The sequence below is a fragment of the Cupressus sempervirens genome, chromosome 2, assembly GCF_028749045.1.
Source record: "Cupressus sempervirens isolate cs-2001-9-10 chromosome 2, ASM2874904v1, whole genome shotgun sequence".
NCBI classification, from domain to species: Eukaryota; Viridiplantae; Streptophyta; class Pinopsida; order Cupressales; family Cupressaceae; genus Cupressus; species Cupressus sempervirens.
This window is the reverse complement of record NC_143119.1, coordinates 687474584-687501659: the sequence shown is the minus strand read 5'-3', so window position 1 is coordinate 687501659 and position 27076 is coordinate 687474584. Positions and strand designations below refer to the sequence as shown.

Genomic DNA, 27076 nt, shown 5'->3' with positions numbered 1-27076 from the left:
TTGTAATGAGGCCAGAAGTTGATACTTCTTGTTGTAGTCGAGTGACCATTTCCCTTTGTTAGAATAACTAACATTTGTTCCTAACTTCAAAATCTTCTTTCCATAGAATGGTCATCAAAATCACACCTTAGGCAGAGCCATTTTATTTTTTGAAGGATTTTTGCAATTTTGGGTGCTGGCCTATCACTCTACATTTTTAAATTTTTGTAGGCTACAATCATGACGTTTTTGGCTTCTTTATGAAACTAATTTATTTTGTGTCAGCTTTCTAGAAAATTAATTTTAATATTGAGAAAAGTGCCAATTTATATATCACATGATATGTTGAGTGATCCCAGATAATTGCTAAAGCTTTAAGTAATCATTGCTTCATCGTTATAATTCTTAATGTAGTTAGAGTACTCTTGACAATCTCTATACTTTGACCATGTGCCTTAATCCTCCATTATAGTTCTCTATTGTGTTCAAATGTTTTATATGATACACATTACATTCTGTTATTCAGATAGATAGTTGCTCGCATTCCAAACTAACATGTCAATTTAACTACAAAATTTAAAGCCTTACAAATTTTTAATGACAAATTACTTTACAATTACCATTTCTAATATCAACCAATAAAAAATACAAATGATCAAAATATATCCCTTACAATAGGTTGTTTATTTATTTTTGGTATGCGTAACTCAACAAGTTTTATCCATATCACAAGAATATTATAACTCTCACTATGTTTAAAAGCATTAGAGTAATCATGGAAAATATAATTTTACAAATATAAAATCATGTATTTATCTACAATGTATATAATTAAGTAATCAAATATCCTTTTCAATATTGATCAATAAAAATAATATTTTTACAATTATTTACACCACTAGTGACATGTTTTTGTGCATGCAACAATGCATCCCTAAGAAATTAGATTTTGGAAAATGCAAAATGATCATTAATAATATTGTATATGATCATTCAAATATTTTTTTTCAACATACAACTGAAAACAAATACAAACAATTATTAGGGAGTGGTAACTACGTAAAAAAAAATTAATAGTTGAGTTGGAATGATGTAATGAAACTTAATATTAACTGTCATCACAACTTTAAAATATGGATATATAAAAACAAAGAAGAAGAATATTCTTAAAATTATTTTAGGATATAAAATAAATATAAATTATAAAAAAATTTAATTTTTTAAATTTATATCGAACAATTGAATAAATTAGGGGAAGTATATTTGTTGTTATAGCTAATTATGTAACTTGAGCACCTAAAAGTGTAGTCAAATAGTATTTAAGGTTGCCCTTAATCTTGCACTAAAAATTACCATATTTACTAATGCCCTATTACTAGTGTACAAATGACCCAATAGGGGAAGAGATCCAGTAGCCTCTATGGGGTCCAATGACTAGATCTCCCCAATTAACGTTTTTTAAAAAGTCTTAAAAAATGCTAACACATGTACTAATAGTTGATATCACATGTCCTAATAGTCGATCACACATGTACTAATAGTTGATCATTTTTTAGCTTTCTTGGTTACTGATTGGTCAATTTGTGCAAAAAGTACTATTTGTTTTGGTGGGTGGTTATAAGGGGGTGAACATAATGAGTTCCGAGCAAATGTTTTGAAATGACACTTTTCTACCACTTCACACTCGATGACTTCTACAGAGAGCTCCGTAAATGCAAAAATGTTTAAACCTTAGCTTTAAGCTCTTTAGTCACCTATAGAGGTTCACTAAAAAAAATGGTAAATTTCGACATACAAATTAGGAGTTCTAAGTGCGCGAAGTTAGCGTGAACAACTAGTGGGTCTCTTCCTCTAGTGGTATACTAATAGAGAGGTTATGAATCGAAAAAGTTAAAAAATGATAAATATAATAATTATTAATAAATTTATATTTATAATTATTTTATGACTTTTCTAAAATTAATAATTAAAATATTAAATACACAAGAAATATACACTTGCTAAAAGTACTAATACATTTCCCTATTTAATGAATGTATACACATTCTGACATGGCCAGAAACTAATAATTGAAAATCAAACCTTTATGAAACGAAGTACAAAACTGAAAAGACAAAAGGGGTCCATTGCGGAAGATATTCTCTCTCTTCAATTATAGAATTTCCACATGTGGAAAAGCTGGAAAGATTTTATGTCAACTCTGAAAGTTGTTCATATGCGGAAAAGTTGAGCAACCCAAATTCGGCTTGTTACAATTGAACGGTCGTCAGGGATTGTGAGGTCATCCATCACTTTTAGGGCAGATAAATTACAGTCAGGTAGGGCGATCTCGTCCGACATCGACCCTTTTTAATGACGACACCATATTTTCCACCAATTATTGAATTTAATGGTTGTGGGCTCAGCCACGTCGCTATAATTTCTGCCTATTAATTAAGCCCGTGGAAATGCTCTCTTCACCAACCTAATTGCTGGATGATTTAAAGCTCTGCATCGAATAAAAGATTCTGGTATGTTTACCTCTATTTTATAATGCTGTGCTTTGATTTCATTGTAATGCACTCGAAAGAATAGGGTTTTAGTTGACTGGAGTGAGATCTTTTTTCAAGTTTCTGCAGGAGGAAGGTATTGGGTTCGAACTTGCTTGCATAAAAATTATTATTTATAACAAATAATAAAAACTAATCAAGACTTCCGCAATCCATATTTCAGTGTCTCAAAACCCAGTGCTAAAGGTCTGAGTGCATCCTTGATATTTACTGATTTCCTGACTTATGGTTAGGAAAAGGAAAGACTTGATAAATCCGTTGTTTACAACTGGCTCAACGCAGCAGCACCCCGACGAAAAGCCAGTTTGTATTTTGAGTTAGGGTTTATTTGGTTCCACTTTTGTTTCTGCTTTTCGTCGGGGTGCTGCTGCGTTGAGCCAGTTGTAAACAACGGATTTATCAAGTCTTTCCTTTTCCTAACCCTAAGTCAGGAAATCAGTAAATATCAAGGATGCACTCAGACCTTTAGCACTGGGTTTTGAGACACTGAAATATGGATTGCGGAAGTCTTGATTAATTTTTATTATTTGTTATAAATAATAATTTTTATGCAAGCAAGTTCGAACCCAATACCTTCCTCCTGCAGAAACTTGAAAAAAGATTGAAAAACTGCATTATCTCTATTAATTGATATATTTTACTATTATTTAACAGTCGATAGAACTGAGCCATTCATTTACAAATAGAAGTGGTAAAGAAGACTTATGACTGAACTTTTAAATGTTCAAAGAACAGCCATTACATCTATATGTGAATGTCATTTCAAGTTTCACCAACTTATAGGCAGTTATTAAAAGTTGAAAGTTGTCAGTAGAGAGTCCTCTTTTAAAGTGCTCTATCAAGATTTATTTCATTAGATTCTTCAGCTTTGTAGTATGTTTCAGTTGAACAAGTTTCAAGCAACCCTTCTGCATTATCTCAATTTTGCTTTGATAGTGATAAGCTTGAGCTCTACCCAATCTGTGAAGAGAGTCAATGGTCATGCAGTACATCTCAAAGAGCCATTGTTGCATGAGAATCTACCTTTTATTTTATTTTATTATCAGACGTCTTTTGAGTCAAAGTGAGAATCTTAACTTTTTCGGATCTGAGGTGTCCTTTGAATCAGTGTTAAAAGTTATCTTTACAAGAAAATTAGAATATGAAAACAATAACAATTATTCTTAACTATATGCTTCAAGATATAATAACTTCTCATTGGCTTCTACTTTTGACCATAGTTGCTTTTTAAATTATTGTATTTTGATCTTGCAATCTGGGTTTCTCTTGTGGGGTAAAGGAAAAGCAGCCTTGGGAGGGGGACTTCGTATGCATTACAAGCACACTTGTCCTTATGCTTTTCTCCACCCAATGAGATGAAACTTGTCCTTATCTTTCCTCGTTCCCATGTTGTAACTCTGAATAGACTATACCAAAACGTCGTTTTCAAGAGGAAAATGATAAGCTATCGGTTAAATTTGAGGTCTTTTTCATCCTTAAGACCACTGAATTAGAACAAGCAGTTATTGCAAACTATATGCAAATATGCATCTATTTTAAAAAATAAATAAATACATATTATTAGATTAAATGATACAATTTCTCCACGGCTTATAAAAAAGAGTAAAAAGCATTTTAGAAGAAAATGTTCATATGAATATTCTATAAATATAAACAGTTTTTCCTAAGAGCTTTTTACAACTAGTTATTAGATTGTTTTCTACATTCAAAATTATGTTTTAAGGATTTTTTTAATTTTAAAACATATATTAAAAAAATTTAATTTATCATTTTGCTATTTTATTCAAGATAAAAATAAATTGTGATAATTTTAAATCAAATGATAGATGTCCTTAATGGATGTTATTTGATTCCATAATAGTTATTAAATACATCTTTGCAATATTTAGACAACTAAAAAAAGAAAACCATGATGATAAACAATGAGTTCCAAAAAGAAGATCAGTAAATAAATTTGTCTTAATAAATTTAATTATTCTAATTTTATTGTTGTCATATTTCTACTCCCACAGTATCTAGTATCTGTCTATCACATCTTTTCTACCCAGCAGATCTATTTCAACAACTTCTATTGTTTGTTCATGATTTCATATCATCATTTTCATAATCAATATGATCTTAATATATAACATATCCTTTTCTTTTGTACTTTCACATTTAAATCATTTTGTCTCTATCATGAATCTCACTTAATTGTGGTGAAATTAGAAATGGAGAAAGCAGCAAGCTTTGTTTCCTTGTTGGAACACCGTAGTTAGAAATTATGATTTCTAAAGAATACTCTTTAAAAACTCCCGGATCTTACTAATTCTGGTGAAATCACATTTTCTTTTGAACGTGAACTGAAAGAGAGCAGTTTTGTTATCTTATTCGTACACTGTAGTAAGAAATTGTGAGTTATGAGGAATACACTTAAATACCACTCACTAGTGGCACTAATTTTTATAAAATCAGATCTGATCTTGGACATAGAACTGAAGAAACGTACACCGTAGTTATAAATTGTGACTTTGTAACATTTAAATACCACTCATCATTGGTGTGTTGGCTTGACGACTATCTTTTGTTCTTTGCAGGTGATCCATTTCATGTCATGGCCTTATCTCCAGTCACGATATATGGGTTTTACCAGAATAAGAACGTACGGAGAAGTTCAAATGGTTCTTTTCTGATGGATAACAGAAGATTTAGAAATTCGGGTCTTTATCGCTGGGCCCGGGTCAGGGATAACTTATATCCTAAATTCGCATTATGTGGTAAAATTAAATTTGCTTGCAAACACAGTAATTTTGACCTTCCCACATGTCGAAACGAATCTTTTTCTGGATATAAAAGAGAAGTGCTTCTTTTTGGTGCACAAAAAACAAACGTATGTCCGCAGGTAGACCTCTCTGCAGATCAAGCGAAAAATTGTAAGAGCAGATGGACCGGACAAAGGGCATTTCTACTGGTCTCAAATGTAAAAGATTGGCTAAATGACGCTAGTTTTAAATTCAGCCCCCAATCAACAATGGCAACACTCTCTGTGTTATGGATTCTCTTGATTAGTCTGCCTTCTTATGCTGAAGATGATGGGCCAAAGATTTATGCCTGTTTGTTCAAAGAGTGCAGGTATTACACGATGCCCTGGATATCATTGAAAGTAAGTTTCTTCTTTTAGGTAGGAATTATTTAAGGGCAATGTTCTCTGTTTATTTCAAAAGTCTGTTTAGGTTATCTTAAAGCATGTTGATGTCATTCAGCTGGTCATCTTTTTAAAAAGATGATGCATGCAAATTATATAGATGATTGTTACAACTGCATATAAATTATACAGATGATTGTTAGAAGTGCATGCAAATTATATAGACGATGCGCGGAACAGTATGCAAATTATTGATGTGTAATTCACAACCGACATGCGTATGATTTTTAAATACGCATAAATGTACTTCAAGAATCACATTTCAAATGTGACTTTCTTTGCATTAGTACTACTTTTACATGAATGATAATAAAATAAAACAATGTTCAATCCTTCATACTATATGCATTATATAAGAGAAAATGCTGACCGTAAAGGTTCCAATAAACTGGGGTTGGACACGTTGTTGTACGTTGGGTTTGACTGATCCGATTAGTCTCCATTATAAGTCAGTTTCTTCCAATTCATTCCCAAAGAACCATTTTCTTTAACGGGCTTTGACTTTCGCTGTAGAGTAGGCCTCCATATTTGACTCATTATAAAGATGATTAGTTTACTGATTCTGTAAGAAAAGCAGAAGCCTCTCAGTTTCCATTTCTAAATCACTTCAGATTAGATCTTCAGTGTACCATAATGTTGATATGATTAGAAGCTAATCTTCTAAAATAATTGTAAGAGGATGTCTCATTTTCTTTTGACAATTGCAAGTCTGGATGAAAAGGTACTGAACAGAAACATACTCTGAGACATTCCATTATCTTAAAAAAAATTAGGTCCCATCCTTGGTGGAATTTGAAAATTTTATTTGTCTGCTCTTGCTGTAGTATGAACACCAAGAGTTGAATCATCAAAGAAGAGGAAATAGTCTCAAGATATGGAAGTGCATTCTGAAATATTTTGTGGTAGAATATGAAAACATCTTCGCAATAGTTTTCATAATTCAGTATAGTATGTAAACATCTGAATATGACCATACAACCATCTTGTCTTGTCAAGGCCCCGGATGAATCAACATCCCAATAGGTATTGGGCTGGGACAGCTTAAGCATTCATCAAGGTTTTTGATGGCGAATTATTATTTCCATAAACACGCTGTCCTTGAAGTAAGATCAAAATTTCAACAAACCATATTATAATTATGAGTAGGAGAGTCTTCTAAAATATTTGTTTCCTCTGTCCTTGTTGTACTGAGACCTTCCACAGCAGATTCTTGAAAGCAGAGCGAAGGTCTTCTAAATATTTTCTTGTGAACAGCTGCAAATCAGACCTTGAAATATTTTTCATGAGCTGGTATGGTGTGTATACACTTCAAAATAATCTTACTAGTATCCTAGTCAACAAGTCTCGTGGGTGCATTAACCTCTCATGTAGGTAATGGGGTGGTCTAGTTAAGGCACTTGTTGAGAATTGCAAGCCTCAATGAAGAGCTAATAACCAGAAATGTTATTGGAGGCATTTTCAATTAATTTTTGAGATTTACAATTTGAGAACCTGAGAAGGGGTGGTAAAATTACTTCCCCTACGCCTGCTGTGCTTGAGGTTGCTCAGGGCTTATTCATCACAGTAAACATAAACTCTCAAATTTTGGGAGTTTGGTATTCTTAAATACTCTCTCCCGAGTTTGAACAACAGTAGATCAAACTCCTTTACGCTATTTCCCATGATCTGATGTGGATTGAATAAATGTGAAAATTGTGTAACTAACATTTTGTTTCTAACAGTTTTCATGGCAATAAACATCCAAATCAGGATTGAGAAGGTAGTCTTATATGTCTTTCTCTCGTTGTCCTCCTTGAGCCTACCATTTGTGTCAGTGTTCTTATTTTACCATCATTTCGTCATTTTAGCCCCTTTCTTGTCTCCTTCATTCTATTTGTTTTCACCTTTCCGATCATTCCTTGTCTACCCATCATCATTTCCCCAGTTGAAAACGATCTACCTGCCTCCTTATATGGCCAACGCCAGAGTATGGACTGATAATCTGTTGATTTTACACATTAGTTGGCCTGATTATGTGGCTATTTTGGAATTTGGAATTTGGTTTTAAGGTTCGGACCCTATAAATTGGTTTCTTTTTGCCATCTCCATAAGTAGAAATCTACAATCTTCACTATGTATTCATCTACCCTTTGGGATTATTAGAAGACTAGAAGGGGTATTTTATCAAGAGAGCAAGAACTCGTCTCTAGAGTTCTAAACCATGATCTCGTAGGGTCTCTTTTGAACACCTCAACCTCACCTATGACCATCTTTTTACAACTGCTCAATCCAAGGAGTTTGATGTAACTAAAAAATTGATTCCGAATAAGCGTCCCCATCTACCCATTTCATTTAGAAAGGTCCAATTTCCAATCATATGCTTGTTAGTTTACTATTTCATGTTATTTATTTTATTTCCATATAATTCTATGTTTATTCCAAGGCTTAAGACATCTCATATCTTATTCCCTACTTTTACACTTAATCTTTCTGATCAATTTTGTTATCCTTTTGCCTCGGGATGCTGATATCCTAAAAATATTTTATTGTTATAAATCCTCTAAGATATGTCATCTACCTTTCCTTATGTTGAAGTCGATATCATTAGAAATCTCATCTTAGAATATACGTGGTCAACCTTCAAAATCAAGCTCGCTTTTTCAATGGGATGGAGGTTTTTTATGAGTTAATATCTTTGTGGGGTTCTAAATCCTACACAAGTTCCATGACTTCTCCATTGCCCCTAATTCGAAGTATTCAACAAGAAGGATTGAGTGAAATCTTATCTTGAATAATTTTAGACGAGCATGTCCAATCACAGACTTCAATGGAGCTTTCTTCTAGGAAGCTGATTGGCAACTTTTCTGTATCTGCAATAGTACTGTTTATCATCCAAGTTTTCTTAACCTTTTTTGTTTTTTTAGAGGAAATCTTAATTTAGAGGTTCTTCTGCATCCATGCAAAATGAACACAGAAATGGACCCATAAAGCTTATTTTCATTATAATCTATATACTATATTCCTCCTAAACATTGCAGGCAGAGTGAATAGCTAATTAAAACCTAAGTTACCATGGTTTGTCCTTTGATCCCTGGACCAACATAAGTTTGAACTGGTTCAAAGTTTAGGTCAGGTTCGATGTCTGATTTGGGCAGGGTTTGATTTTTTCATTGTAGGTTCAATTTTTTTACTGCACAGGTTTGAGTTTTTCAGTGTGCATTACAAATTGTGCCTTCTTTCGCACAAGAGTAAAGAATATAAGGAAGGGGAGACAATAAAGTGGGATGTAGATGTAAAGGTTGGAGACTTGGATGTTTCCACTACTTGGCTTGTACTAGATGATTTTGAAGAATATGATGCCAATACCATTGTTGCTGCTGCTCCTGATCCCATTGGCCTTAGCTCAACTAATGCCAAAGAAGAAGAAGATGAATATGAAGATTGAAGAACTTACAATATTAATAGATTTTTATTCCATTAGTTGAACAATGAATGTGAAACAATGATACTTGAACTTGATGCTTTGATTTATTTTTAAAGTTTTGAATCTTTGATGTTGAACTTGTTACTTGAACTAAATGATGGCATGACCACTATGATTACAAGTTTATGGTGTTTTTGTTGTTTAAATGAGTTTATGCTACTGTGTTACATTCTAATTTTAACTCATGCTTCATATATATATATATATAATTTTTACATGCTTTTGTACTTACGAACCCAAACCCCTTTCCAAAATTTTGACAAACTTGTGAACCAATTCTTGAACGTCAAACTTGGAACCAAACTCGAACCGGTAACTTAGATAAAAACCAAATATATTTTTAAAATATTAGCTAACTAAACCTTGACAGTTGTACTATCTTTATTAGTGACTAAAATCAGGTTCCTTTCTTAAATGAATTTTCCCATGTAGGAGTTCTCTTTTAACAAAAGAAATGCTATTAGCATGGAATTTACTGTGAAGTTTTGCCAAAAAAAACATAAGCTATTACTAAGAGACTTTCTTAGGGTAATTTGTCCTATGAAAAATTCCTTGTATACGTAGGTACGAACAAAAGGCATTTTATTCATATGGTTTCCACGCAATTTCCAAAGCATTGAGTGGTTAAACATGCATAAGCATTCCCTTTAGAACCCTCACGGTGAGGAGTTGATTATCATTGATAGCCATCATCAAGACTAACATGCTTATACTCAGTGATCATTTAATATTCATCACTGACATTCCATCCTACCTTGTGTAAGTAATACATGTAATACATAAGGCCAGCCGAAGTTTCTAGCAAGCAACAATTTTGAACTTAGGTCACCAACACTCTCTCCAAAGAAATATAAATAAAATTTCAGAAAGTACTGTTCATGATCAGCTTGGTAATGGAGCACATTTGTAGGCTTGAGTTTGATAATGGCGAGTGTGTTATTAAGCACTAGTTCAACAAACTTACCATATTTTGGCCAAGGATAGATTCTTTGACACAAATTTCCAGTCTTTAATGATTATATTTTCATCATGTAGGGTTACGGAGTAGCCAACCTATTGATGTAATTATTTAGTACACCATGTAATTATTGGTGTAATTATTTAGTACACCTTGTAATTATGGGTGGGCCAACCTATTGGTGTAATTCTTTATTACACTTTGTAGTAATTATTAAGTGCACCTTGTACTAAATAATTACAAGCTCTACAAAATAATTACTGAAGTTACAACAAAGTGCAAGCTTTTGCACTGTGAAACCCACCAATTTGTTGGTAAAATCCAACTTAATAGGTGCCTATAGTGCTTCTACCTCCTTGTATTACTTGTAATCAGTGTAAATGAGAGGAATTGCAACTCTAAAGGCTGTTTCAACCCCCTGTCTGGTCTAATTTGAACTGGAATTGTGTCTATTGTGCTCAGCAATGGTGTCTCACACTTCTCCAAGACGTTCAAGAAGTTTCAACGTTCTTCCGACCTCCTAGGTCTAGTCACAGCATGGTCCTCCTGAGCATTGGAAGCCTCCAAGCCTGAAAACGAAGAATCAAAAGTGATATCATTTTTAATCCCCTAAGTATTGTTGACAACATTTTGCCTTGCTGCTTTCAGCAGTATGAACTTGTGGCAACAGTTGCATGTTCTCCAACAATTATGCATTCACCTGTTACAGCTTGACACTTTTCCCAGGCAGCAAATTTCTGTGTCACAAAAATAGTGGAAACTAGCACCTTTTAAATTTTGAAAAATTATCATTAATTCTTGTTCCTTGATTCACTTTGATCCTTTTAGGATCACACATTCTCTGTTCTTTTGTATCACGCCTTCATTAATTCTCTGCAATCCTTAACTCCAACTCTAGATGACTTTTCAGCTACCTTCTCAAGACTCTTTTCACCAGAACATACTAAAAAAATCAGAAACCAGCTTAACTGCTGGTTTATCAAATTCTGTAACTTACAATATGGGTGATTGGCTAAAATCTCCGTCTTATTTTGGATGACTTTTATCATAAGAAAACATGTTTGATGTTCTAGGACACGTTGTGACGAGTTTGATCAATTATTACACCCATCTCTTTTCTACTGTTCTGGCACAGATACCATAATGACTGAATTTGTCTCGACTGCACAAGGACCAGCCACTTCATCATGAACCCATCAGGAAGATCTCTCTTTATGGCCCACCCACAATTCCCCAAGTCCTTTACACCATGTCCCTGCTTGATCCTAGCTCCCATACAAATTGCAATGCTTTTTAATACTTCTAGAAATGAGCAAATTGCATGACAAGGAATTCAAAAGGTGCTGACAGGTTATAAACTATACACTTATAGGAGAGAACATGTGCAAAGAACTTTATTTGTTGGGGGCCTATTGCAATCTTTAAATAACCAATGAGGTACAATGGGATATTTATATATGCAACCTGATGTGTATGTTTAGCAGCTCTTCTTTTCACTTGAGGAATTGCATTTACAAACCTTTTAAACCTGGCCAACTTCTTTATATAATTTTCAGGGTTCACTAGTCTTTTCTAACCATAATTCTCTGGTTTCTTTACCAAAAGAGGCTTTTTATACTGAGTATTGATCATTCTACCATCAATTCTAATCAAAGATGCTCTTTTTGGATTAACAAAAAGGTTGAGATTCAGTACATCTCTTAAAACAAGCATAGGATTCTCAAGCTAAAATACTATTAGCTAGCAAGAAATTGTACAAGCCTTAAGTTTGCAGTTATCTCAAGATACAAAGAAGGCTAATGGGCCTATAGTATGAGTGGTATAGTACGAGTTACCACTCCTATGCATTTCTTTAGAAAGATAAGGATGGTGATTAACCAAAACTTTAGTTGGTTGGGTAGCAGTGCCAAATCTAGTTTACATGAGGCCCGTCGTTTGTGTTTAAAGTTAGACCATAAAATTAGCAACTGATAATTAAAAAAGACACCCTTAAGCTCTCTTATGCATCATAATAGGAGATAGGCATTTATAATATGCCATACATGTTTTCGTCCTATTTCATAGGGTGCCCGTCCTCTTCATTCTTGAAGTTTCTAGTTCTAGGTGCTGTGATTGCCATCTAGGATACATGTTGCTTTTAGACATCATTTCTAAGGAAAAACCAGTATCTATACCTAATGTTGCAGCAGTTGACCAAATTTTTCTTTCGAATGGAGTTTGTGAAAATGTTTTCTGGTCCTCTTTGGGGTCATATTTCTGTTCCTACTTTTGCATGCCTCCTCTCCATCTAAAGAATGAATTTACATTATGTTTGTCCCTGGACCACCATAATGGCTGGAGCCGTGTACCCAAAAGCCTGTAATGAGATATGGAAAATCACTGTAGCCCCTTATCAAAGAAGATCAGAGAACAGCATCTCAACTGACAACTGGGACAATATGGTAAATATATATTAATTCTTCAAACATTGATTTCTTTAATGCCAGTTTGCTGAGTGTAAAATGTTTTCCCTTTCTAGTGTACATTTTACATGCAAATGCTGTTAGTCAATTATTAAATTGCATTGTCAATCCATATTTTTCTTTCATTTGAAAAGCTGACATCCTTAATTTCCTTCTATTTCAGTGATTCTAAATATCAATTTTTCCTTTTGTAGAGAGGAATTGGTACGCTGTATTGCAGATCCAGCATGTGCAGCAAATGTTGCTTGTGTTGAAATGTGCAATAATCGTCCCGATGAGACTGCATGTCAGGTCTTTCTCTCTTTTAATGTCCACTTTTTATGACAAGTGTAACAGAGATGGAAATTTATTGACTGGATTTATGTTTGCAATTATTTTTTCTTGCGTTCTGGATATACGATTTTGAATTGGGGTATCAATTTCTAGCATTTTAACCTGTCTCCAGATCAAATGCGGAGATCTATTCGAAAACGATGCTGTAGACCACTTTAATCAATGTGCTTTATCACGAAAGAAATGTGTACCTAGGAAAAAAGGTGAAGGGGCTTCCCCTGTTCCAGATCCTTCTGCTCTTGTTAAAAGGTTCAATATTGCTGATTTCAGAGGACAGTGGTACATAAGTGGAGGCTTGAATCCAATATTTGATACTTATGAGTGCCAAGTGCATGAATTTTATCCTACATCAAGCAATCTTACTGGAAAGCTGTCATGGAGAGTATCAACCCCTGGTGGTGGTTTCTTCACTCGTCATGCTATTCAAAGATTTGTGCAAGATTCCTCTCAACCTGCGATTCTCTACAATCATGATAACGAGTATCTTCATTATCAGGATGACTGGTATTCTACTTTACCCTTTAAATGTTAAAAATTGTTTAACAAAATATTGTTTCTATTAGTATTTGATTAACTCTAGTTACCAATCAAAGTATGTTTTAGATGGGACTCAGTTACAAATGAAATCCTGGAAAGCATGAATCAGTTGTCTCAGTTGATAACATGTTTCTTATAGATAAGTAAATCACACAGTTAAATTCTGATAAAAATATCACAATGTTTCTTATAGTGAGATTTTGGACTTTTTTTTTAAATCAGAAAATTGCAGCTATACGGCATACCCTTGTATTAACATAAAAAAACAGGTGCTACAATTTGGGTGTGATTGTACTGCACCTCCTTTACAAGAACTGAACAAAATCAGTTCCCTAGTAAGGAGCACAAGTCTATCTATTTCAAGACACCTTATACTAACCATCCAACTACTTCTGATTGACAAATACCAACCAATCTAAAACAAAAACGGGGTATGCCCCAAGTCTAGACTTTATACAACATACCATATTGAACTGCAACTGTTACGACAAAAAGAGGGATAAACACAAAGAACCGGAAAACATTAGCCCCGGGATCTCTTTACCTTGGAAACAGAGGCCGCTATAGTGCAATCTGGGCCACAAGCATAATGGCCACTGTGAGTGGGAGCCTTAGACCGCATCCCCCCCAGCACCGGCCCAGCCAACACCTCTGACACAAATTCCTCCGCTTCATCTTCTTCAGTAAGCGAACCCTCCACCACCAAATAGCTCTGCAGCCATGGCCCTCAGACCACCAATTTTGACAGGCCATCATCTTTTTTTAAGGAACAAAGCAATCCTTTCAACAATCATGTGCCTCTCAGCAACCCTTGTGCTATCCTTATATCGATTAGATGGAATTTCGACACCTCCTTGCCACGCCTGGGAATGACAAAGTAATGTTGGGGCAGAGGCATCCTTCCTCATTTGTCGACATTTGCTAGAACCACCTCAAGCTTTCCGAGGAAACATTTCCTCACCAACTTCCTACAAAGGGTGTCCTTTTTCTACCTGCGTCAACCAGACATGCTACAAGCATGGCCACCTTATCACTAATACTGAATAAAAATAAAAAGTGGTAAATAGTGAAAGTTGACTTATTGGTTGTGTCTAGCGGTAAACCCCTGCCTAAAGAGGCTCCTGCCAAACCAGCAGAAGGGAAAAAAGAAAAATGGACTACTATTGAGCGCAAGGGCAAGGCTCCCTTGGCTCCCAAATAGTCATATACGGTTGTCGTTTCAGTTCCTCCTATCTGAATAGGAGTGCAAACCCCAGCCAGTGTAGGGACGCAAGCGATTTTTTCGGAACCAAACTCTGGTGTTTCATAGGTTTCAAACCCTTGATCATAGGGGATTAAGGCGGCTGCCAGGGCTAACACCTTGGTTGTGATTCACACCTCTCTTGCTACTTCTTCCATAACGACTCAAAATGTGTGGCGTTCTTGCAGTCCTCCCAAACGTGTTGAGAAATCAAAGGAGAAAGCTCCTGCCAAACCAGCAGAAGGGAAAAAAGAAAAATGGACTACTATTGAGCGCAAGGGCAAGGCTCCCTTGGCTCCCAAATAGTCATATACGGTTGTCGTTTCAGTTCCTCCTATCTGAATAGGAGTGCAAACCCCAGCCAGTGTAGGGACGCAAGCGATTTTTTCGGAACCAAACTCTGGTGTTTCATAGGTTTCAAACCCTTGATCATAGGGGATTAAGGCGGCTGCCAGGGCTAACACCTTGGTTGTGATTCACACCTCTCTTGCTACTTCTTCCATAACGACTCAAAATGTGTGGCGTTCTTGCAGTCCTCCCAAACGTGTTGAGAAATCAAAGGAGAAACATTAGGCCATCAATCTAGAGGATTTTTCTTCTGTCGTTTTGGTTCCTCCTATTTGAACAGGAGTGCAAACCCCCAGGCAGTGTAGGAATGCAAGTGATTTTTTCGGAACCAAACTTTGGTGTTTCATAGGTTTCAAACCCTGGTTCACAGGGGATTAAGGCTGCCGCCAAGGCTAACACCTTGGTTGTGATTCACACCCCTCTTGCTGCTTCTTCCATAGTGACTCAAAATGTGCGGCGTTCTTGCAATCCTCCCAGACGTGTTGAGAAATCAGAGGAGAAATGTCAGGCTATCAATCTAGAGGATTTTCCTTCTGGCTTTAACCCGGTTTCAACTTTCTTGCAAAATAGCTACTCCTCTCTCGAGGACGAGGAAGATATGGAAGAATTTTCACGAATTTTTTATCATGGAATGTGTGAGGTCTTACAGACCTCTCCAAAAAGTACTATGTCAGGGATACCTATCATAGACTTGAAAACTTATATTTTCTCTGTATGCAAGAATTTGAGATCTCTGATTTCATGCTTTCATTAGCATGTTGCGTCATTTGGCCGGATGACATTACGTTTTCCTCTCAACACAATTGTAGCAGGGGTCGTGTAGTTACTCTCTTGTCACCTTGTCTTCATTCTGCTATTATTTCGCACGGTTCTAACCCCATGCATAGAATCATTTGGCTTTTGCTTTCCATTAACAATCATTCTTTTGGAGTCTTTAATGTTTATGCTCCCAATGATGCTATGGAAAGATTTCAATTGTGGGGCTGGCTGACTAACAACTTGCCTCCAGCTACTTGGGTTATGTGCGGTGACTTCAATATGGTTGAGCTAGCCTCTGACAAAGATGACATTTTACCTTTTCGTTGGAGAGTTGAGGAAAGGGAAGCCTAGTACTACATGCACAATAAATTGAGCCTTTTTATTCCCAATACTAACCATTGCCAACATAGTGGGGTTTGGCACACTTGGTCCAACTTTAGAGCTGGCTCTAACCACATTTTAAAATGTCTCGATTGTACCATGATTACTGCACAATCTTTTTTCTTCTTTTCTGAGGATCGAGATTTACCTGTCATTCCCTTGCTAGATGTGACGTTATCTGACCACTATCTCATTCCCTTGCTAGATGTGACGTTATTTGACCACTATCCCATTTATTTTGGTATTTCGTGGCACACAGTTGTCTAGAAAGTTGTCATATCTCAATTTTTCCTCAACATGTCAATGTTAATGCATGCTTCCACTATTGCTCATATCTTACGTGTCTAAAATTTGGAGCCATGTCCGCATTCCTAGATAGGGTGGATTCAGTGGTGGAATGATGCCATTACTAGAACCGCTCGCTTTTTGTGCATCTATGGGCAGCAGTTGATGGTTTTCAGAAGGTGTTCTTATGAATCCACTACCACTACTCTCAAAAAAGCTTTTGAGGCTCTCACCCTCAACCCTTTTGATGTTGATTTGCAAATTCAACTTGCCAAACTTCGCCATGACAAACATGTTGTGGATAATTATGTTGCTTGAGGGGTCCAAATCAAAGCTCGCCTCTATTAGTTGGAGGTTGGTGATAAAGCTTCGAAAGAGTTCTTTTGGGCTCTTCAAGGCCATCATACTAATTTTGGGATTAAAAATATCAAACAAGACACTTCTGTTCTCTCTAGTCTCCTTGACAACTTGCAAGCATTTGTTCATCACTATGAAAACGTGTTTTCTTTGCAGGGAAATTTGGTTGCTCAGGAGGAAGCTCTCAGAAAGTGTATTTTTGTTACTCCAAACTGCCTAGCAGTTGAGCAACATGCTTTCTGTGAGCAACTTCTTACCCTTCGAGACCTTAAAGAGGCAATTTTTGCCATGGTAGATGATAGATCTGAGCTGATGGGTTTCGTTGTGAATTTTACAAACACCTTTGGGAGTATATTGGTCCCAATCTACACAAAATTAATCTTAAAGCCTATCATTCTAAAAGCCTAGGAGCTATTATCAACAAAAGAAGCATTAATTTCATACCTAAAGCTGGAGATCTTGAGGATATTTGCAATTGGCAGCCCATTACCCTTATTAATGTGTCATCTAAGATTATTGCTAAGGCAATTTCTCTCAAAATTAGCCATCTCCTTCCTTTAATTGTGCGGCCTGAGCAAACTGGTTTTATCAAATCCAGATATATTCTTGACAACATCATTGTTGTCTAGGAAGGTATGGAGTGGGCTCACAAGTCCAAGCAGCCGGTTATTTTTTTGAAAATAGATTTTGCTAAAGCTTATCACCAAATTGTATGGCCTTTCATTTTGGCTATGCTCCAGGCTCTTGGTTTTGGTCTGAATTTCCTGTAGTTCGTGGAGATGATCTTTGGAGATGCTAATGCTTGCATTACCATCAATAACTCCCAATCTAACGCCTTTGAGCTTTTTCGTTCCATCAAGCAAGGTTGCTCTCTAGCTCCAACGCTTTATGTTCTTGCTACTGAAGGGTTTGGTTACTTGCTAGCCCACTTTGTGTTGTCAGGTTTGGTTTGTGGCATCTCTTTACTAGGATCCTCTTCCCACTTGGTCAATGGTCATTTTTTTGGTGATTCCTTTCTCACTCTTTTGGAGGATGAAGAAAATATCAAAAATTCCTTGACACATTTTGTCAAGCCGTTGGCTCTACTATTCAATGGCATAAAACGCTCTGTTATTGCCAGTATTTTTTGTTAGCTCCACCTTGGCTTAACCAGTTTGAATGGAAATGGGTCACTTACGGAGATATTTTCCGCTTTTTAGGCATTCCTTTTGCCTTTTAAGCATCACCAGTGGATCTGTGGAACACTGTGCTTGCCAAGATTATTAAGAAATTGTATTATTGGCTTACGAAACTGCTTTCTCTTGCGGGCAAATTCCAGATTTTCTCTAAAGTTCTTGCAGCTACGCTTGTCTATTATTCTTCTTGTTGGGCTCCTTCAAAAGCCTCTTATCAGAAATTAGAGCAATTGCTTCGCAATTTTCATTGGGCTTCTGGTTCCAATCATCGTGGCTTTCATAGAGTTGCTTGGGACTTTTGTTGTCACCCCAAAGAGTTTGGAGGCCTTAACCTTCTCTCCACATAGAAGCAAGGCCTTGCTCTGTGTGCGAAATGGATTATTCGTGCCATCACTAGAGATGAAGCATGGAAGATTCTAGTTTAGCATTGCATTTCCTCTGAGTTTCCTGTTAACAGACGTGCATGGAAGGGGATTGGCTTTCAAACCCTTCTCATCATGCGAGAACCTATGCTCATACATGGCTCTTTTGTTATCAAGAACATATGGAAAGCTTGGGAAGCTGTTAAGCCTTGGCTTCACTAGTCTAGTGATGAGTTCCGTGTTGGGCTCTCTTTGAACTAGCAGAACATTTGGTGGTCTCACCCTGTTTTCCATCTAGGGTATTCCCCTAGCCAAGACTCAAGGTGCTTGTGCTCTTTGTTTTCTCAAACGAAGCATCAAGACTCCTAAAGATCTTTTCTCTAGGGTCTCCATGAGTCTCAGATCTTGGGAAGATATGCAAGTCCAGTACCGTCTTGCTCGTTCTGATCGACAAACTTTTGACCTATTGCTTTTTACAATTCTAACTCACTTAATTCATAAAGTGGGTATCTAGTCTTTTAGACCTTGGTGGACTGATTGGGAGTGGTATCTTGCCACTCCTTTCACCAACTACAAACCAAGTTTGGGTTATAGATGGCTTTCTCCCCATCTGCGGATGGTGGATACACTCAATCAGAGATGGCATTTGCAATCTTCCCTTTCTCAATGGAGAAAGCACTTCGACACTATTTGGAGTGCCATTACAGAACCCGAGATTGCCCATTTTGCTTGGTGCTTGGCTTTTCAAGGTCTTCCCCTTGGGCCTTGGCTCAAGCATATTGGGGTTCTGGATCCTAGGTGTCCATTTTGTGGCCAACCAGAGTCTTTCCTGCATATTTTTTGGTTCTGTAGACGTGCTCAAAATTATTGGCACTAGATTCATGATTTTTTAAAGACATTTTGACCTGAACTCTTTTCTTGGCACATGGTTATTTTGGGGGATTCCCCTAGGACCCGTAGAAAATTTACCTAGATTTGACATACCTTTAGGATGGAGATTTTGTTCACTCTGTGGAAAGATAGAAATGTTCTTTTTTTCACTCACTTTTCTTGATATAAATATTGCTATGTACACTAAGGCGTGCATTTGTAATAATGTAATGATGTAGATTCAAGTACAAGCAGACAAGGTGATCTTGGAGGTGGCCCACCTTCAGGAGCTTCTTAATCACTGGGGCAATGCCCCTTGTACTATTGCCAGTGTACTTTCAGATGCCTTGGTTGATACCACGACGCCCAAAGGTCGTTGTTAGAGGCGCAATTCTTCAGGCCACCACTTGCACACGTCGTGTTTGCAGGCTTCTTGGTGGTGGGTGGAGGCACTACTTGGTTTCCTCGCCTCGTGGTGGCACTAGGTGGTCCCCGATTCCTCCTTCTGGTCCTTGACAAGTGGTTTATGGAAAGTGGCCTTTTCACTTGGAATTGGCCATCTCTCCTTTGTGGCCTGATACAAAGGATGTTGACCAGGCCCTTGATGATGTTGTTGAAGGCTGGATTGTTCCCACCCGCCTGTCAGTCCTAGGGATGACTAGGGATTTCATGATTGAGATGAACTGCCCTCCTTAGCTGGCATTGCTTTAGCTATTGGGGGGTTGCTTCTTATATGGCTTTTTTTTATGAATAGTTGTTGATTCCAGCTTCGACCATGTGAACTCTTGCGGGTTGATCTTGTATCCCCCAACTTATTTTTTGTGAATTGTAATCTTAGTATATTATTTATTAATAGATAATGACTATTATAAAAAAAAAGTTGACTTATTTTTTTAAGTTAATTTTTTTAATGAAAGTAGAAGTGAGATGGGGAAATGATTTTTTTAAACATAATTTTCTTTTTGGAAGTAGGAATATCAAAGACTTGTTTCCAAAAGTTTTCAAATTTTTGGGGAAGGATAATTTATGTCAAAATGTGTCCACAGTGAGATTGATATTAACTTGATATTAACCTAAAATCAATGTTCAGATTTCAAAAACCTTTCACCCATCACTCTATGAACCACATGCACCATCTAACCATGTTTAGCGAAAATTCACTCTTCAACCTCTTTTATGATGTCTTACCTAAAAAGGACATTTGCCTCTTCTTGTACCACAGCCTCATAGTAGTATCCATGCTAACAAAGTGAGACACTAGAAATATTCAGGGAAAGCATTGTAGTGAAACATTATATTCTACCATCAGGCATCACCTCCAATAAGTTGGCCACCATCAACCAAGTACCACCTCAGCTCTCAAAAGCAATGGGGGGGTATGTGATTTAAGCTATTTTACACGGGTTTGTGATTTTGTAACAATTTAAAAAATTGTAATTTTACATCATATTTCATAATCATCAAGATGAGAGAGCTAGTGAAGAGGATAATAAATCGTAGAATATAATTTAGACACCAATATAAAATTTATGGCACAATCAACATCTAGAAATCTCACTATATATATCATAAACTATAGAAATTTTACATTTTTAATACATTTCTTCTTAATAATTTTGTATGAAATCATAAATCCTTAAAATCATATTGATAGACAAATAAAAACTTTATTGAAAGTGCATGTATGTTAATAGCTATCATATTGAGTGTACACCAACTTCTAAAAGGTGAGTTGGATGGTGTTTTAATCTCCATCACTAATTCACCTTTGATCAACATCTTCAGACATCCAAATAGCCGCCTTAACGCTTACAAATGTTTTTATTATTATCCCAATTTTAATTATTCAATGTTCACTTAGTTAACTCTTTCCACAGGTTGTCCTAACAATCCTTTTATGTCCCAACCCCTTGTGGAGAGTCTCTCCACTACCCAAACACATAAGGTCATGTCATTACAACAATGAGGCACTATGCACAAATACAATCAATACTCAAGTCCAAAATCAAAAGGTACAAATCAAGCTCCATTGATCTCAGTAAAAGTGCAAGTTGCTTAGGATCCTAACAAGGCACACTCAATTGTGCTTGCAATGTGGTCTTAGCACTAACATCACTAAATCAAAATGCAATTTCAATCAAGCATCAAACAAGAAAAAAGAAAGAAAAAAAATGGCATTTACTCATGCCGTGACATACTCAACTGAACACTATGCCAAGGTTATAGAATCCTAGGTGGATTCAATCTAATTATATTGAAACAACAAAATGACCACAAGCATGGGATTAATTTACTATCTTGAAGTACAAGGAAATCAAAGAAATGCTCAAGGGCTAAATTCTGGTCTTGTAGGTCGCACCATTGATGATCCTTAGAAAATGACTTTAAATTCAAACTTTGAATAAAGCAAAAATAAAACCCAATTGATCTTAAGATTATTTACACGTTTATCCAATAAAATTCTTGTTCTAGGCATGCAAAAAAATAATAAAGAGCAACATAACTCATAAAAAATATTAATTTCAAATTTACAAAACAAGAATATTATAGAAGTTCACTAGACTGTGAAATAAATGAAATTATGGGAATACAATAATTCCCAGTGCAGAAAAATAAAACAATCTAATTCAAATTCAAAAGATGAACTAAAATGAAAGATATAACAAGTTGTACACACAAAGATAGAACACAGAAAAATAGGTGAGTGGAAATAAAAACTTTGTGAAAATGAAGACAAGAGGAAAAAGCTCATAATGAATTCAACGAATCACCACTCAAAAGAATCTGATGAATAGATCAAACACAATACGAAAGAGTGATTTTCTTCAAAATGATTTAGAGCAAAGTTCAATTACTCAAAACACAAAAGTGAGGAAAATGAATCTTTTTTCCCCCAATATATAAGGTCACTATTTGCCAAAAGACCCAAAAAGGATTAAAATCAAATCAACTACTACAAACTTCCCAAAAATTCCTAGAAAATAACTAACCAGTTCTAATTAAAATATAATTCAACTACAATATAAATTTGTTGGTTAATAAAATTAATTCCTATAATAATTAAACCAACATTTAATCTATGACTCAATGGTGAGAATTGTAGGAACTCTAAATGCAAAGAGAAGTATGCAACATGAAGTCCATATTTAACCATACATGCCAGATATGTGATTTATCATTTAGAGATACATCATACATATGGGTATGATATTGGCTAAATCATGAATGGTCAATGAAACTATCTCATGTGCCAATTCCAAGGATAGGACATGTTCGAACTTCTAGCTTGGGCAGAGATAGTGTCTAGTACTTATTCAGTAAAACATGCTTACATCAAGTGTAGCTGCTCACAAAATAAATTATAGAAGAAAGTAGTAAATAAACATTTACACCTAATGGAACAATGACACTTTAGTGATACAATCGTTCGTACATATTAAAATGTCACAACACTGATCTCATTGCATATTTTTAAAGCATTAAAATAATATTTTTACAACATATACACCATATAGCTATGAAAACCTCAAACCTAATATCCTTCGACACAATAGGCACAATAACATAGGAAATCAATGATAAACATCATGATAACATAATAAAATGTTATAGAATACAAAATATGTCATATATCATCTTAAAACATCATATCATATAACTTAAGCATCATCATGGCAATATGATCAAAATGGTAAGTAACAATATCCAATATAAGGTCTACATCAACAATGATACTTATTAAGTCATGATAATGCATTGTAATCAACTGCATCACACAGTGCAAATGTTTGGTCACAACAAATGAATAGTCATGAAAAAATAACAAGAGTCTAACTAGGATCAAAATAACATGGAATTGAATGGAACCATGTGAGGCACCATGCATGATATAAACTATTCAAACATTTTCATAATTCACAAATGTGTGATGTGATAGTGATAATGACCTTCAAACTGTTTGTTGCAAAATATTTAATACACTACAAGTAATATTAGTTAATGCGTAACTAGTAGAACTATATCTAACAAAGTATTATGTATGCCATCAAAATAGAACTTAAACCTACACCAACAAATAAATGTACGTTTTTTTAAAAATTTCTTAGCTCATGTGCAAAGTTTCTTTAGATAACTTTATAGATTCGAGATTGCTTTGCTTATCATATTAAAGTGTGACAATACATAGATTGGAACAACTAAATGAACCCTTAAAATTATAAAGGATCCCACCTATCAATGTTAGTTGCTTATCATATTAAAGTGTGACAATACATAGATTGGATCAACTAAATGAACCCTAAAAATTAGAAAGAATCCCACCTATCAATGTTAGTCACTTTACCTTATTTCTATAATTACTTAATCTTCCCAATGTAGATCTCTGCACATCCCTACCTATAATGGAGCATCTAAATATTTGGAGTGTAACTTACTCATTGAAAAAGATGGAAATTATGAAATATTCTACATCTGCTTCTTAGCATTGAAGAATAATTTTTTATTGTTTGAAGAAAATGAGTAGTTGTAAAGTCTTATTTTTATCACTTTGGTCCCTCTTAAGGTGGTTTCCTTGAGCAATTAAGTGTCAATCTGTAAATTTAACATGAGTAATTGGATTAATCCTTAATTTTTTTTTCTATATTTGATTTATTTAACTATATAAATTGAATCTTCATTGCTTGTGCCATAATCACAAATGAAAATTAGGATAATGGGTCCCCTCACCTCATCAGTTGGTGGCATCAAACTAAATGCACATGGACTCATTGTCAAGTATCAAATGTTGAGGAGTGGAAATGCAAGAGTGGATTGTTTCTAACCATTATCATTGAAACCAAACATTTTCATAACTACCCCAAAAAATCTTAATGAGCTCTATTATATGCTTTGTTGTCACCAAGTTTGAGTAAAATATCTTTTAATCTTTCAAAGGATATGGTGAGTAATGTCTCTATAGTGGGAGTTTAATCATTTGCTCATTCAATATGATTTTCTCAAGCATTTTTAAATATATTTCCTAATGCCTTTGCCATAGTCTTATAAGTGGTTTTGCATAATGAAATTGGTCAAAAATCATCAATGACCTACATTCAATCTTCTTTAGAATTAATCATTGACATTATTACCAATACCCTTGACAAACTTCCTCCTTTGTTTTAGTATTTTTTGCCAATCTACACACATATGATCTCACAAAACTCCATCAAGCTTGACAAAACTAGTCTAAAACCCATATGGTTGAGGTGTCTTCTCTAAGCTTAGTTGAAATAAGGTTTTTAAGCTTTCCTCAATAAGCAATGCAACATTTGTCACTCTATTATCCTTATCTACAATAGAGTCATGAATACTCTATTAAAATAACTCATTCTAATTTCCTCCTCGTCTACTTTGATATGCCAAAAGGGAATGAAAATATCAGACAACTTTGATGGAATATCAATCATTGGTTATTGAACCATTTCAGAACACTACTCCCTTGACCTAATTTTTATCTATTTGAGGTTCATTAATGTGTAAAAATACTTTGTATATGTGTCCCCTAACATTATCCAATTCTCCCTCGCTTTGTACTTCTGGTATATTTCTTCTCTAGTGGGGAACTCAAAATGTCATTCTTATTATCTAACATAATGACCTACATATACAATATTTGATAACTTTCTCATTAAGAACCTCTATTTCATTTTCCATCTTTTCTTTCTCCAAAAATATATTCACAAATATCCTTATTTGGATTCTTTAATTTATTTTTGATGTAATTTAACCTCTTTTTGAAATAAAAGTTGACTGTTCCCTTATATATTGCTTTTTCTAACCACAACTTTTCAATATTACTAAGGGTGTGAGCATACCACCACATGTTTTCAAACTTGGAATAGCCTCTTGCATATTGCCACCTCCACAATGCTTCCAAGTGAATCATGAAATGATTGGGTTATAAAAGTAGGAAGAACACTAGATTCATAATTATAGAGACCTACCATCCAACCACAACAATAAGAAATCTTTCTAATCTCTTAAAATGTCATTAAAATTAGGGATCATCCATCCAAACATGATAACCTATGTAATCTATCATAAATGGTAGCATATCCTTGTGATTTTTACATCTCAAGTTTCAGTTTTTGGAGCAAGGTTTGAACCTTGGTTGTAGATTCTATGTAAGAGGCCAGCCCATTTCACAAAAGGGTAGCCCTTAAATTAAGGATAAACAATTTGAATCGTTGACATGATAAAGAGTAACCCTATTAGGTTTTGAACTTTGGTTGTATGCACTACAAGAAAGATGCTCTATCATTTCACCAAAAGGTCACCTTGTTTACTTTATATTTTATCTTTAAGTATTTATGCAAACAAATAATGAAAGTAAAATGAATTTAAAAATATATTATATTTTGATTATATGGATCAAAAGCTGCATCAACATCATGTAAAATAAAATTGACAGTGGTGTGGTCAATGCGATTGTAATATTGCTAGTAAATACCATCTACCTCAAATTTAGTAGTAGAGATTGTAACCTGGTCTTCTGAATATATAATCCACTACTTATTGTCTTTCTCTAAGACTTGTAATATTATAAATGATCGTTTAAATTTGTATAGGTATAAAATGTTATTTTATGACTAAATATGTTATGAAAATAATATGTAAAAGGAAAAAATTATGCACAAAATCTTTATTATGAAGTGAATAACAATACTATCATCAATATTTATCAAAATATTGTCATAACTCTCTCCTCATATCAAATTGAAGATATTATAATTTATTATTTAATCTGGAATATATCTACTAACATTTAACATTTTTATGATGTTCTTAACATTTTGAATTGTTACTTATGTATGCATAATTTCTTTTGCAGGTATATAATTTCATCTAATATACAAAATAAACCAAACGATTATATTTTCATTTATTATCAAGGCAAAAATGATGCTTGGGAAGGCTATGCCGGTGCTGTTGTATATACACGAACCCCATCTTTTTCTTCCACTATTATCCCCGAGTTAGAAAAAGCTGCTCAAATAGTAGGAATAGATTTTAAAAAGTTCAGGCGAACAGATAACACATGTGGCCCTGAACCTCCTTTATTAGCCAGATTAGAGAAAACAATTAAGGGGGGAGAAGCATTTGCAAAAGAAATGGAAGAAGTAGAAAAAGATGTTAAAATTATTGGAAGGTAATAAATGAATTTAGTTTATAGATTTAAGAAATTGGATAGAGAAATTAGAGAGGATAGGTGAATTTTCCAATAAAAATTGAACAAAGAAATGAGGTATCTTATCATGGTTCACGTTTCTATTGAGTCATGTGGACACACATGATGAATTAATTTGATATATTAACCCATAAAACGAATGACGTTCATGTTCAATTTTGGGGGAATCGGTAAAAGTGTCAGCTGATGTAAATTATGGACATTATTGCATTGAGGCACACAATCTGTATATAATGACAAGAATTTATTAACATGATTGATGAATCCTATTGAAATGTTATATTTTTTACATTAGATTATTGATTTCATGTGTTGGTTTTTTTTTTTTTTTGTTTGTTTGTTGTTAGGAGCTAATTTGTGTTTATCTTTTTGATTAGTTATTGTTTTATATATTGTGTTGGTTGATCAAATGTTTGAAAACTTTGCAAATTATGAAGCATGATTATAGATGTCTTGGATCAAATATGATTTCTCTAATTGTTTATGACGGAGGATTCATGTGAAAGACTTAGAAAATCATGAGTGTTAGTTTCCTACAAAATGTAGCCAATGAATAAACTAAAATTGGAAAGAAAATAAAGAATAACACAATTTGAGATTCTAGGAAGT

The 27076-nt window shown here is 34.8% G+C and overlaps 1 protein-coding gene across 1 annotated transcript; it reads left to right on the top strand.

Moving 5' to 3' along the window:
- Window positions 1–2156: 2156 nt before the first annotated feature.
- Window positions 2157–26756, top strand: LOC149575254 (violaxanthin de-epoxidase, chloroplastic-like). Its single transcript, XM_089812193.1, has 5 exons — window positions 2157–2489; window positions 5105–5639; window positions 12790–12886; window positions 13041–13432; window positions 26111–26756. The coding sequence occupies exons 2-5, from the start codon at window positions 5122–5124 to the stop codon at window positions 26430–26432; spliced, it is 1329 nt and encodes a 442-aa protein (XP_089668319.1). The 5' UTR covers window positions 2157–2489; window positions 5105–5121; the 3' UTR covers window positions 26433–26756.
- Window positions 26757–27076: the final 320 nt, after the last annotated feature.

What these genes read in the sequence shown, in the direction of transcription:
- LOC149575254 (XM_089812193.1), top strand. Translation starts at nt 5,122, where the DNA reads ATGGCCTTATCTCCAGTCACGATATATGGGTTTTACCAGAATAAGAAC. An exon ending in TGTTTGTTCAAAGAGTGCAG is followed by an intron (nt 5,640 to 12,789) that starts GTATTACACGAT and finishes TTCCTTTTGTAG; the next exon opens with AGAGGAATTGGTACGCTGTA. An exon ending in CTTCATTATCAGGATGACTG is followed by an intron (nt 13,433 to 26,110) that starts GTATTCTACTTT and finishes TTTCTTTTGCAG; the next exon opens with GTATATAATTTCATCTAATA.